This window comes from Vitis vinifera, chromosome 8 (genome assembly GCF_030704535.1).
Source record: "Vitis vinifera cultivar Pinot Noir 40024 chromosome 8, ASM3070453v1".
In the NCBI taxonomy this organism is placed as follows: Eukaryota; Viridiplantae; Streptophyta; class Magnoliopsida; order Vitales; family Vitaceae; genus Vitis; species Vitis vinifera.
The window spans coordinates 11,422,550-11,435,378 of record NC_081812.1 but is presented as its reverse complement, the minus strand read 5'-3'; the positions used below and the strand labels follow the sequence as shown (position 1 = coordinate 11,435,378).

General features: G+C 36.7%; 1 protein-coding gene across 3 annotated transcripts; it reads left to right on the top strand.

Moving 5' to 3' along the window:
* The first annotated feature begins 507 nt into the window (after positions 1-507).
* LOC100246527 (uncharacterized) lies at positions 508-12,376 on the top strand. 3 transcript variants are annotated; one of them, XR_002030729.2, is made up of 6 exons: positions 541-679; positions 763-892; positions 1,249-2,040; positions 10,165-10,509; positions 11,572-11,639; positions 11,817-11,929. XR_002030729.2 is itself a non-coding variant. In XM_010655060.3 (5 exons), exons 1-5 carry the CDS (start codon positions 594-596, stop codon positions 12,090-12,092), a joined length of 1,602 nt encoding a protein of 533 aa, XP_010653362.1. In that variant the 5' UTR covers positions 508-593; the 3' UTR covers positions 12,093-12,376. The 3 variants fall into 3 exon arrangements, 2 of the variants coding, with proteins under 2 accessions (XP_010653362.1, XP_002267882.2); XM_010655060.3 differs by lacking the exon at positions 11,572-11,639 and having other exon boundaries at positions 508-679; positions 1,276-2,040; positions 11,817-12,376; XM_002267846.5 differs by lacking the exon at positions 11,572-11,639 and having other exon boundaries at positions 508-679; positions 11,817-12,376.
* Positions 12,377-12,829: the final 453 nt, after the last annotated feature.

The following is a 12,829-nucleotide window of genomic DNA, read 5'->3' as shown; positions in this document are numbered from 1 at the left end:
AACAATAGGAAAATGAAAAAAAAAAAAATTAAAAAAATTTAAATTTTTTATATTTAGTTTCACTATAAGAATGTTAAATATAATTAAAATTATTAAAAAATTTATGTATTTTAAAATAATTTAATCTATATAAAAAAAAAATTAAAGTCATGTAAAAAAAATTTGAAATATGTATAAAAATAATTTATTAATTTTAAATTTATTTTTTATTTTTTTATTTTTTATTTATTTTTTCCTCATATTTTTCTTCAAACTTTCTAGAATTTAACGTAGCATTAATTTTTATTAAAACTAATTTATGGATGGGAAATGCAATTTCAAGAATTTAAATGAAAACATAAAATAAAATAAAAAGGGGCAAACCAAAGGCTTCTCCTCCTTTCCGTCGACGAGAAAAACCAAAATTTATTTTTTCCTCGTATTTTTCTTCAAACTTTCTAGAATTTAACGTAGCATTAATTTTTATTAAAACTAATTTATGGATGGGAAATGCAATTTCAAGAATTTAAATGAAAACATAAAATAAAATAAAAAGGGGCAAACCAAAGGCTTCTCCTCCTTTCCGTCGACGAGAAAAACCAAAATGGCCTCTGATGCGCGCGTCTCCACCTCGATTACTTCAAACGCGCCTACTACCCCAAAGAATACGAGAATACAAAGACTTGAAGAATAAGCATATGTACCGTCTTAATTATTCACGCACTCCAACTCTGAGACGCGAAGCATCAAATACTGATTACTCTCCTCCTTTATGTTGTCCAGGACAACCTCGGTGGCCGCCATATCTCACCGTCTCCATCAAATCTTCCCCCAGTTTTCCTCCTATTTACCAAAGATGAATTCTGTCGACGGCTCCATGGAGAGAGTTTCGCGCGATATTTGCAGTGACTCTGTGAGTTTTCTGTTCTTTTTGTTTTGATTTTTTTTTTTTTTGGGTTTTTGGTTTTCCCTCTCTTTTGAATTTTTTTGTTCGGATATGTAAATTTTTGTAGTGCTGATGTCTCAGAAGTACTAGTATGATAAACAATTGTGTGCTTACGGCATGTGTTGTTGGGGATTTTGAGATGTTGAGTTGTATTTTGTCTGCACAGGATGTGTTCACCGTAATGTTTTAGTTAATTGGCTGTAGTTTGTTTCTCTTTTTGAATATGATTGTTGATTCAATCCTAATATTTCTGTTCCATCCTCCACTGGCTTAAATTTCATTTGTGATAATCACATTGGAATGCCCTCTTCCGCAAACCAAAGGTGAGAGCCGATGGTCGTCTTCAACAGGTGAGGAATTTTGCAATGGTTGCACGCAGTGGCTCAAAGGAACCCGTGTCCTTGTTTGATTCTTCCTATGCCGAGGAATTTCCTATGCTCTCTCCCGATGGTATTTTGCCTATTAAGAATAGAAAGTCCAATAAAATGAGAACTCGGGTGGATCTAAGTACGGAAGTGGGCACGAGAGAAAATAGTTCTTTGCACCATGAGAGCCCACCTATGTCCAATTCCACTTTCCAGCAGTATGGCACTTCTCTCCCTTCTGATGACACTTCTTTCCCTTCTGATTGTCAAGAGAAGGGAACGCCTTCTTATTCTAGAGAACTCCATCATGTTCAAAGTTGTGTAGATGACGAAGTTAGTAGTACAAATGCCAATCAGGATGACTCCAAGCTGCCCACTAGTCTTGGGAAGAAGAGCATGCCTCCACATTTGAGACAGCGTGAATATGAAGACAGTACTAGGAAAGATGAGTCTGATAACTCTTATCTGCCTACTCAATTTGGGAAAAAGAGCACACCTCCTCACTCCAGAAAGCCCCAGCGAGGCCAACCCTATCACAGGCATGATGTTGGTACTGGAAATTCTGAATGCCCCAGAGGTTTGCAGAAGTTTGAACCATTTGATATCTGCAAGTCTGGCGTCATGCATCCTGTCAAGAAGTGCCTAATCCCTGAACAAAATGAAATAAAGCACTCCATGGAAGGGACTACACAAGAAGTGCTTAGACCTGGCATGGTTCTGTTAAAAGGTTACATCAGCCTCACTGAACAGGTACTGCCTAAACCATTTTTAAATTATAATTAGAACTGTTTCTATAAATTTATTAAACTGCTCAATTCAACATGCCAATCCCTGTATTTGAGCTTACCTACATGGATCCCATATATGCCAGTGTGCTCTATATCGTTATGTTCTTCATTTAATCCTCAGTAATCATGTCTTATCTCACCACTTTTGAAACCTCCAATTTCAGTTGAATCAAATTACTTCTCTGCACTGCACATGACTCAACCATTTTATACATCCTTGCCTTATCCTTTCCTCATGTTGTATTGTTTTGTAAAAGGAAAGAATCGGATTCACCAAGTCCATCATCAAGAATTGAGTCTCAACCATCATCACCTAAAGCCCATGCTTAGTCAATTATTTGTACAGCTTTCTTTTCACTCCTTTCTAGGTGAAAATTTCTGTTGTAATTATCTGCCCTGTTGTATAACTCTTGTGGTCATTTGTATATATCTTTGTACACAGTTCAACTATCAATTAACTTGAGAATTTAAAATGCTTGTGTGAGTGTTTAGCTAGGTTGGCAATTCCGGACAAAATTCCTAAGTGTCCCCTAACTCGGCTTTCCTATTCCTATTCGGACTACTTGACTTTGAAGACTAAGACTTTGCTAAGAGGCCGAGGTATGTAGCCGAGTGTGGAGTGATTGGATGTGAATCAACCCGGTTTTTAATCTTTAAATGTGTTAGAAAGTTGGGAAAAATGGTTTTTGGTGCAAGGCTTTCATTCCCCTGTTTCTGGATCGATCCAGGTGCAGGGGTGGATCGATCCAACTAATGTTTTTTTTATCAAATCTCAGCCATTAGATTAAGGGCTTCTTTTTACACTTTAAAAACCGATCTTCTCTCATTTTTTGGTGTGAGTGACTGCAGAAAACGTGGGGAGAGCAGCCACACTCCTAGTGTTCTTCATTTTCTCATTTTTGTTTTCCTAATTTGGGGTTTTTGATTGTAAAGAAAATCTACTTCTCTTAATGTTTTCCAAACTAGTTTTTAATGAATTTTCTTGAGTAATAAATGGGTTGATTCATTCCTTCATTCACATCTAAATATCTCATTCTAATTGGGTTTGGGTACTGAAAATGAAGGTACTAGTCAAGTAGTCCGAGAAGGATTGGTTGGCTTGAGCTAGGTAAAACCTTGTACTCAGTTTTTATTCTTCATAGTGAAGTTTTTCAATCGGTGATAGGCTCGTGGTTTTTTATCTCTTTGAAGGTTTTCCACGTTAAAATCCGGTGTTCATTGTCTCTTTCTCTCACTCTACATTTTGATTTATTTTCGAGGAGTGTTGAAGCATTTGCATGTGTTTTGCATTGATAAATTGTTGGGAGAGTGTTGATGCATACATTTTTACGTGTGGATGTTATGTTTTGTTGAAAAGTTGTTGGAAGAAAAGTTTCTTGACATTAAGATAGTCTAAGGTTAGGTAATATTTGTTGGGAGAATTTTTAAATTGTTATACAACACCTATTCACCCCCCTCTAAGTGTAGTCCATTATTGAGATTCACATTTTCAGTTTGTATATCTCTTTCTGGTCTCTAAGCCGTTGCTCCATCAAGCACTTTCTCTTTCTTGCTGCAATAGTCCATCATTTTTTCTTCCTAGCATCATTGGCCAAAAACACTGTCGTGAGCTCAACCACTATCCCAATTGTAACCAATGCCAGTTCCACTGTCAAATATTAGTAATCTCAACTCTCTGAAGCTGCCCAACTATGCCCATGAAACTTACACAGTGCAACTATCCCTCATGGCAAGCATGATTCTACACTCTTATGTTTGTCTACAATTTACTGGATTATCTAGATGATACCCAGCTTTGTCCTGAACCAACCATTGTTTAAAATGACATAACTATTCCAATCCCTGCCTATACTATTTGGAAGCATGAAGACAGCTTGATTCAGCTTGATTCTTCATGCAATACATGCATCATTATCTGAGTTGGTAGTCTCTTTGGTCCCTCGATCAACCACGGCTAAGGAAGCATGGCATCTATATGTCTATAACTCAAGATTGAGAATCATGCACCTTCAAGATCGTCTTGTCACCATCCAGAAAGGCAAGAAATCTATCACAGAATGTATAGATTGTCAAAGGAATGAACTTGCAATCATAAATGTTCCAATTGATGCTGATGATCTAACTATATAAGTTCTTCAAGGCCTTGGACCAGAATTCCAAAATATCTCTGCAGCAGTTTGAACAAGAGAAACACCAGTATATTTTGAGGAACTTCATAATCATTTGCTAGAACTGATCGTCAATTTTTTGGCATTAAAACAAATTTATAACCTAATTCTATTAAGGTAACTTTTACTCGATCGAAAAAATGTGTTTTCAACAAAAGTTATGATGGTATAGTGGTTTTAGATATTCTCCACTAAGATAGTGTAATTTCGGTCATCAAGGCTTGAATGGAAGAAAAAGAAATGAATATGATCAAGTGAAAATGGATTGACAATTTATGATAAAATGAAAATGGTGTGATGAGGTCAAATTTGGGAGAAAAATTCTATCTAAAACAATCAAAAGTTGAAAGAAGATTATTATGAAAAAGTTCTTGAACTTAGGATTCTCTAAAGAACAATATCTACAGTAAGTGTGTACTAAGATCTACTATTCATCAAGTTAGATTAAAAATATGAAATCTCATTTAAACCAATTTTAGATATATCTTTAAGTCTAAATCAAATTAGGTGATTCAATCCGAAGGATTAATTCAATCCAAACATTCGGTTCATCTTAAAATCATCTTCCAATGATTTATACAATGCAACTCTTCAATTTCACTAAATATAGCTTTAAGAATTTAGTGAATTTACCTAGTTTTCACCGTACTTGTCATTCAAGATAATTTGTTTTTCAAAATCTTATGAATCAATCAATTGGATCAAATTTAATGATCATAGATCTTGTCCTTAGATACCCCTTCCTCCAAGAAAAATAAAATTTAGCGACTCATAGTTGTGAGATCAATTCCACACAACATGTGTAGGTAGTGAGAAAATAAAAGAAAGTGAAAGAAAAGGAAAATTTTCTATTTAGAAAGCTAGAGAATTACAAAATATGAGAAAAGTTCTCCCAAAATATCAATTTTTTTTTTTAAAAAAGTCCTTACTCAAAGATCGTATCCTCTATTTATAGACTAATTGCATGAATGACACTTGACATTATCTCATTGAACTTTCAAAATCTTGCAATTTCAAAAAATCTGAAATTTGGTGCCCAAAATTAATATTCCGCACGTGAGACTCCAATTTCACGTGGTCATGCGAAGTTGATTTAAGCTGCCAACAAGTTGTAGGTTATCTGGACTGTTTGGCATCTGCATGCAAAATTTTGCATGCTCATGCGAAAGCAATTTCAACAGGCTCCTCTTATTATGCAGCTTTTGCATTCCCTGGTTCATTTTGCATGACTCTGCAAAATTCATTTTCTCATGCAAAATGGGATTTCCCATAATCCTACCATCACTTGACCATGCTCCATTCCGCATGATCAAGCGAAATTGCTAACCTTTGATTTTTCAGCTCTCTTCAATAATTCTCCACACACCTTCCTTCCACAATTAAATTAGCCACCTCCAACCAATTCCAAAAATAGCTCCAAATCAATTTGCATTCATGGGAACATGATTCATTTCCCATGAATGCAAATGTGTTAAACATTTTACTCCATGAGATCAAGATCAAGTTTCTTATTCTCCATGGTTTCCCCATTTCTACATGTAAAATCACACATTCACATTACAAATTTGGATCATCATCATACTTTTGCCCACTTCAAATAGATTCATATTTCTTGTCACTTAATTCATCATCAATTTCACCTTCAAATCACTCCATAACTTACAAAAATTGTTAGTAACCTTTGCAAGAATAACATGTTAATTGAGTATTTTTAGGTATAATTACTACCCAAAAGATGTAAAACTCATGGTAATTTTCATTGCCCATACAAGTTCCACCACTCTTTCCACTCTTTAGAACAGTTTTGCATTAAACAATGTCCTGCATGCTCCTTCAATTCACAAAAATTTACTATCAATTTCTTGGTTTTGTAAACAAAACAAAACCTTCATTGAATTTTTTCATTGTTTTGTTATTAACGATCTAGGCACAGGCCAATGCTGGTACGTGGAATAAGCAGATGCAATGTGTATGAGTGGCCCTCAACCGCACTTGTTCCATCACCAAACCAATGGCTATGGCTATAATAAAATTATCAAAGCAAGATTGGCATTGGTGGCTTGGACATCCTTCCACCAATGTTGTTTCTAATTTTTTATCTTCTAACATTTTACCATTACAGTCTGATCCCAAAGTTCCTATGCATTATAAGTCATGTCATTGCAATAAAAGTCACAAATTACCATTTGGTTTGTCAAGATTCACAAGCTCAAAACCACTTGAATCAATTTCTAGTGATATGTGGACCTCTCACATTACTTTGGTAGGTGGAGTTTCTTACTATGTCATATTTGTTGATCATTACACCAAATATCTCTGGTTGTACCTAATGAAACGTAGATCTGATGTTCTACCAAGTTTAATGCAATTGTTGAATTGGGAGGGTTGGTAGCGGTGGAAGAGGAGGTGGATCAGGATTCGTTGAGGGTTATTTCGGCTTATGGAAGAATGTTGGAGTTCGTGTCAAGGGTGGACTAGGAAGTGGTTGAGGTAGGAGGTGGGGTCATCAAGGAAAAGGACTTTGGATGAGGGGTCTTCACAGGAAGAAGGGGGTTTCTGTGCTCATTGGAATGATGGTTGTCTAGTGAAATTCAACAAGTTTTTGGGATTCTCGACAAAAAGGTTTGAAGGGGAAATCCTGAATTTGCTTTTGAGGATGAAAAAGAGAAGAGAACAGAGCAAAAGGAGGGATTGTATTGCATTTTCAAGGTTTGAGAGAGAGCTGAAAAATTTAAGAGTGTTCAATTAACTATAATGGAGTAGGTAGGGAGAGTGGGATGGTCTAAGGAGGGGCTAGAATCTTGAGTCATAGATGAAGTTAAAAATTTTATCTTGAAATGTAAGAGGGGCTAACGACAATGATAAGAGGAAGGTAATTAAGGCTTTAATTAGGTCCCACTCCTTTCCATTTTAAGAACATGTGGTTGAAAGAGGAGGGGTTTGAAGAGTTGCTGAAAATTTGGTGGCAGGGGTTTAATTTCGGTGGTTCTTTCAGCTTTATTCTGGCAACAAAGTTGAAAACTTTAAAGACCAATTTGAAAATCTAGAATAATGAAGTGTTTGGGAAGATTGAGGTTAAAAGGAGCTTGGCTCTGTAGCAAGTGACTTATTGGGACGAGCATGAAAAGTTAAGAGTCTTATAGGTGAAGGAGGTGGAAGCTAGGAAGGAGGCAAGGGAGGACTTCAAAAAATGGGCACATATTGAGGAAATTTCCTAGAGGCAAAAATCAAAAGTAGTATGGCTGAGGGAGGGAAATAGGAACATTGACTTCTTTCATAGGATAACTAATTCCTACAGAAGGAAGAATTGTCTGACCAAGATCAAAATTAATGGAACTTGGTTTTCAAATGAGCATGAGATTCAAGAGGGAGTGGTTTGTGTTTTTCATAACTTGCTTACGGAACCTAGGGATTGGCATCCAAGTACTAATAGTATGGATTTTGATAGACTAGAAGGGGAGGATGTTGCGAGGTTAGAGGAGCCATTCTCAATGGAAGAGGATTTTTTTTGTCTTGTTAGAGCTAAGTGGGGACAAAAGGCCCATATGAATTATCTTTAGCTTTTTGGCAGTTTGGTTGGGAGTTTGTGAAGAATAATGTTATGGGTTTTTTCAAAGAATTCCATGAGCAAGGTAGATTTGTAAGGGGTTTGAATGCTACATTTTTTGTTTTAGTCCCAAAAGGGGAGGGGGTTGAAGATCTTAGAGATTTCAAGCCTATTAGTTTGGTGGGAGGCTTGTACAAGATACTAGCAAAAGTGTTAGCTAATAGGTTAAAGAAGGTGATGGGTAAGGTGGTGTCTTCGTCCCAAAATGCTTTTTATTGAGGGAAGACAAATTCTTGACACAACATTGATTGCTAATGAGGCTATATAGACTCTTTGTTGAAAAGGAATGAGTGTGGTGTGTTTTGCAAGCTTGACATAGAGAAGGCATATGATCATGTAAATTGGAACCTCTTGCTTCTTTTGATGTAAAAAAATGGGTTTCGGGAGGAAATGCATTGGTTAGATAAGGTGGTGCATTTCTACTGTGAGGTTCTCTGTTTTGATCAATGGCACATCATTAGGTTTTTACACACGTCAATCTAGAGGATTGAGGCAAGAGGACCCCCTCTCACACTATTTATTTGTGATTAGGTTGGAGGCTTTTAGTAGCCTCATAAAGAGAGCTATGAGTGGGGTTTTTTTGTTAGGTTGTAGGGTGAAAGGAAAGAGTGGTGAAGGGGTACAAATCTCTCATTTGTTGTTTACTAATGACACGCTTGTTTTTTGCAAGGCTTCTCAAGACCAGATGGCTTTACTTAAGCTAGTTGCTAATGTGGTTTGAAGCCATTTCAGGGTTGAGAATCCATTTTGGACAAAAGTGAGATTTTACCTGTGGGAAGGGTAGAGAATTTAGACGATTTGGCCCTTGAGCTTGGTTCCAAGGTGGGAGCGCTTCCTTCCTCCTATTTGGGGCTTCCTTTAGGTGCTCAGTTTAAATTCGTGGTTGTTTGAGATGAGGTGGAGGAGAAGTTTGGCAAGAGGCTAGCCATGTGGAAAAGACAATTTATCTCTAAAGGAGAATCACTTTCATTCAAAGTACTTTGTATAGCATGCCTATTTACATTATGCCTTTGTTGCGTATGCAAAGAGTGGTTAGATTGAGATTAGAGCAGATTCAAAGGGACTTTCTCTAGGACGGGGGGACCCTAGAGCAGAAGCCTCACTTAGTAAAGTGGGCGGTTGTTTGTTCTAACAAGAGAAGGGGTGGCTTGGGCATTGGATGTTTTTCTTTTCTTAATAGGGCCTTATTAAATGGAGTTGGTGCTTTGCAGATGAAAGCAGGGCTCTTTGGAAGCAAGTTGTCAGTGGAAAGTATGGGATATAAGAAGGGGGGTGGAGTACCCATGAAGTGAGGAAGGGGAATGGTGCAAGTTTATGGAAGGCAATCAAGAAGGAAGGGTATCTATTGAGTTATAGGATCGTGTTCTCAGTGGGTAACAGTAGAAGGGTGAGGTTTTAGAAGGATAAGGGTGTCTATTGAGTAATAGGATTGTGTCAACTTTGTGTGGCACATGTTTCTTCAGCTGATCAACTTGCCAACGAACTCACCAAACCTCACTCTCGCCAAAAGCATCATCAACTACTTTTCAAGATCAGTGTTCTTGACAGAAGCACCTTCTTGAGGGGGCATATAAGGAAAGAATTGTATTCACCTAGTCCATCTCCAAGAATTGAATCTCAACAGTCATCACCCAAAAAGATCACACTTGGTCAATTATATATACAGCTATGCACAGCTTTCTTTCCACCCTTTTATAGGCTAAATTTCTGTTGTAATTAACTATCCCTGTTGTGTAACTCTTGCTGTCATTTGTATATATTTGTACTCAGTTCAAAGATCAATTAACTTGGGAATTTACAATACTTGTGTGTCCCCTTACTCCAACTTCTCAAAAATGTGTTTGTTTCTTATTTAATCTGGTTTTATAGTGTTACAATTTATGAGTATGGGGGTCCTTCGTATGTTGTGACTATGGCCAGTGTGCTACTGATGTATCTATTTCAGACAGCATTTGGATGTCTGTTGCTCCTATCTCAAAAACCAATTGAATAAGCAAAACACAATTGGACGCGCGCTCACAGCATAATGATTATGTGACAATAAGCAATTTGACTTTGATTCCTCTGATGGGTTTTCAGTGAGGATGTCTGGATGCACCTTTTATTGGTGCAAATACATCCCTGCTTTTGGTTGGAGTATCTTTTTTACTCCTTTTACTGATAATTTGTAATATTAGCAGTCTCCAGGTCAATAGTTTGCAAAGCTACATTTTAGCATTTCTTTCAAAAAATAAATGTTGGTTATTGTTATTCCATGGTACTATTCCAAGACATTGTTAGTTAACACTTTCTGCACATCAAAATGATCCAGATCAAGATGGTAAAGAAATGTCGAGATCTTGGTGTAGGGCCAGGTGGCTTTTACAGACCTGGTTATCAAGATGGAGCCAAACTTCGTTTGCAGATGATGTGCCTTGGTATGAATTGGGATCCTCAAACAAGGAAATATGAAAAATGGCATCCACTTGATGGTTCTGAGACACCTGACATTCCCCATGAATTTAGTGTGCTGGTTGAAAGAGCGATACAAGATTCACAGTCCCTTATTAAAAAGAATAGTGGTGAGAACAATGTGGAAGACACACTCCCGAGGATGTCTCCAAATATATGCATTGTGAACTTCTATACGACCAGTGGGCGGCTTGGTCTCCATCAGGTTTGTCCTAGCCAAGTGTATCCATCTTCTTCCTATCAACAGAATTCCAATTATTTCACATTTAAGTCACTGTTTACAGTTGTTCTTCTCATTGTTTATGGTAAACCTGCATAAATATTATTATTTAATATTTGCAGGTAGTCTAATAGTATATTCATGGTATTTAATTATTTACATATTGGTTTTCAACAGCATTTTAGATGCTGAGCCGAGCAAGTCTCTGAATCGGAAAAAAAAAGAAAAAAAAAAAAGAAAAAGAAATACTGTTTATAGCCTTAGAAAGCCGATATTATAAATACAAACTATGCCATATTCTTTTGTTGTTTTGTATCATTGACTCAAGTAATGCGTAAGGTGTTGAATGTGTCTAGTTGTGAAATCTTTTAAATTCCTAATCTTAGGACACAGCCAACTAGCCAAGTACTCTAATTTAAATTTTCTTATCATTCTATACACTATGCTGGATTAAAATGTATATCTAATATAGAATAATATCCAACATAGGTGCTTCATTCCTATCTTTGTAACAATGGAGCAGATTACAAAGTTCTATAGGATCCTTTTACTTATTGGAGACATTTCTTGAATGCATATCTGATGGATGGGTATGTCCTACACATACTATATTGGAAACACTTATCATGTCAAAGACAGGCATCCCACATAACTTGGATCATGTAATTTAGATTGCTTTTTTTTTTATTTTTGGTCTATCCACTTAATTTTGTTGATTGTCCGCTGATGTTAGTGCTGGTTTCATATTTCCAGTTATTTTTGCACTGCCATTGTTCTGCAACTCACCTCAAACCATTAGAGGGCTTTCTTTTCTCCTGATTTTATATGCTTAACAAAGCTTTATACATGCTCAACACGGCCTTCACCACAATCACTCAGATTCATCTCCATGAATCTGTGTTCATTGAATTCTACTAGGTTCTTTGTTAAATTTTTGCAACCATGTCTTGTCTCACAACCTCAACCCCATATCCAGATTCCTTCTTTGTTGTCTAATTATCGAAATTTTGTAACTGGGATCTTTTACAGCTCTTTATATTCTAACAGCTTGGATTCTCTTGAGCTTCATCATTATTGACTAGTTTCACTGGAAGGAATGTTTGAACCCGCTTCAAGTAACTTCCATCTCTATACAGTAGCATGTATAATCCATAGAGAAACAAACTTAATTTCTTCTTATTTTCATTATTTCTAGGCCAATAATGGTTTCATAAAATGATATTTACTCCTTGATTCCTCGAGTTCAAACACTTATACTTATTTGAAGTTTTTATCTTATTACCCATATGTAGGACCGTGATGAAAGCGAAGAGAGCCTCCTTAAAGGATTACCCGTGGTCTCTTTCTCCCTTGGCGACTCAGCAGAGTTCTTATATGGGAATCAAAGAAATGTAGATGCAGCAGGTAAAGTTGTATTGGAATCAGGAGATGTCCTAATATTTGGTGGTCCCTCAAGGCATATTTTTCATGGGGTGTCATCAATTATCCCTAACTCAGCTCCAAACTCCCTACTAGAAGAAACAAATCTTCTTCCTGGCCGTCTAAACCTTACCCTCAGGCAGCTTTGATATGCTTTACCTTCAGACAATTTTCATACAGCCTCATCACGAAAGAATGCATCACTGTCAAGTTTTGTCCTCGTATATTTTTCTTATTGCTGTTGGTTTTGTGATTGAGTATGGCAATATTGTTTGATATTTTTGTTCTATTCCGAATGAAATTTAGATTATTGGTCCCTTTTTTTTTTCCTTTTTGGGTGGGGGGTGTTCTTTCTAATAACTTAAGATTATGGAACTTCTTGTATTCTCTCTTGAGGATTGTATTGTCCCTAAATTTGGGCTGGTATGGCTTACCTTGAGTTTCTCAGACAGAACATGCCTTTAACTGGGTTGAATGTGAAACCTTATAGCATATTCTGAACTGGGAATTGTCAGTACAGCCAGTGTGGATATAGGCAATCAATAACAGCATGGAAGCTATCTTATCACATCTCCACTTCAAACACCCAGATCACATGGTGCAGCATCTTCATTCCCATCCTTCATGGCAGAGGGATGTCAGATTTTGTCACCTCAGATTCAGACGGTACAAAAGTGATGGTAGCCTTCTACTTCAAATCGAAAGCAAAGTTTAGATGAAAAGGAGTTGATTGAACTCCTTTCCCCCACCCCCCAAAAAAAATATAATAATTAAGATTTACAGTAGGTTCCAGCATGACTTTCCATCTCATACAAGTGGCCACCCATGCCAAATCAAAGTGATCTAAAATAGTTCCTGAGACTTCAGCCTTTACATCGCAATCAGG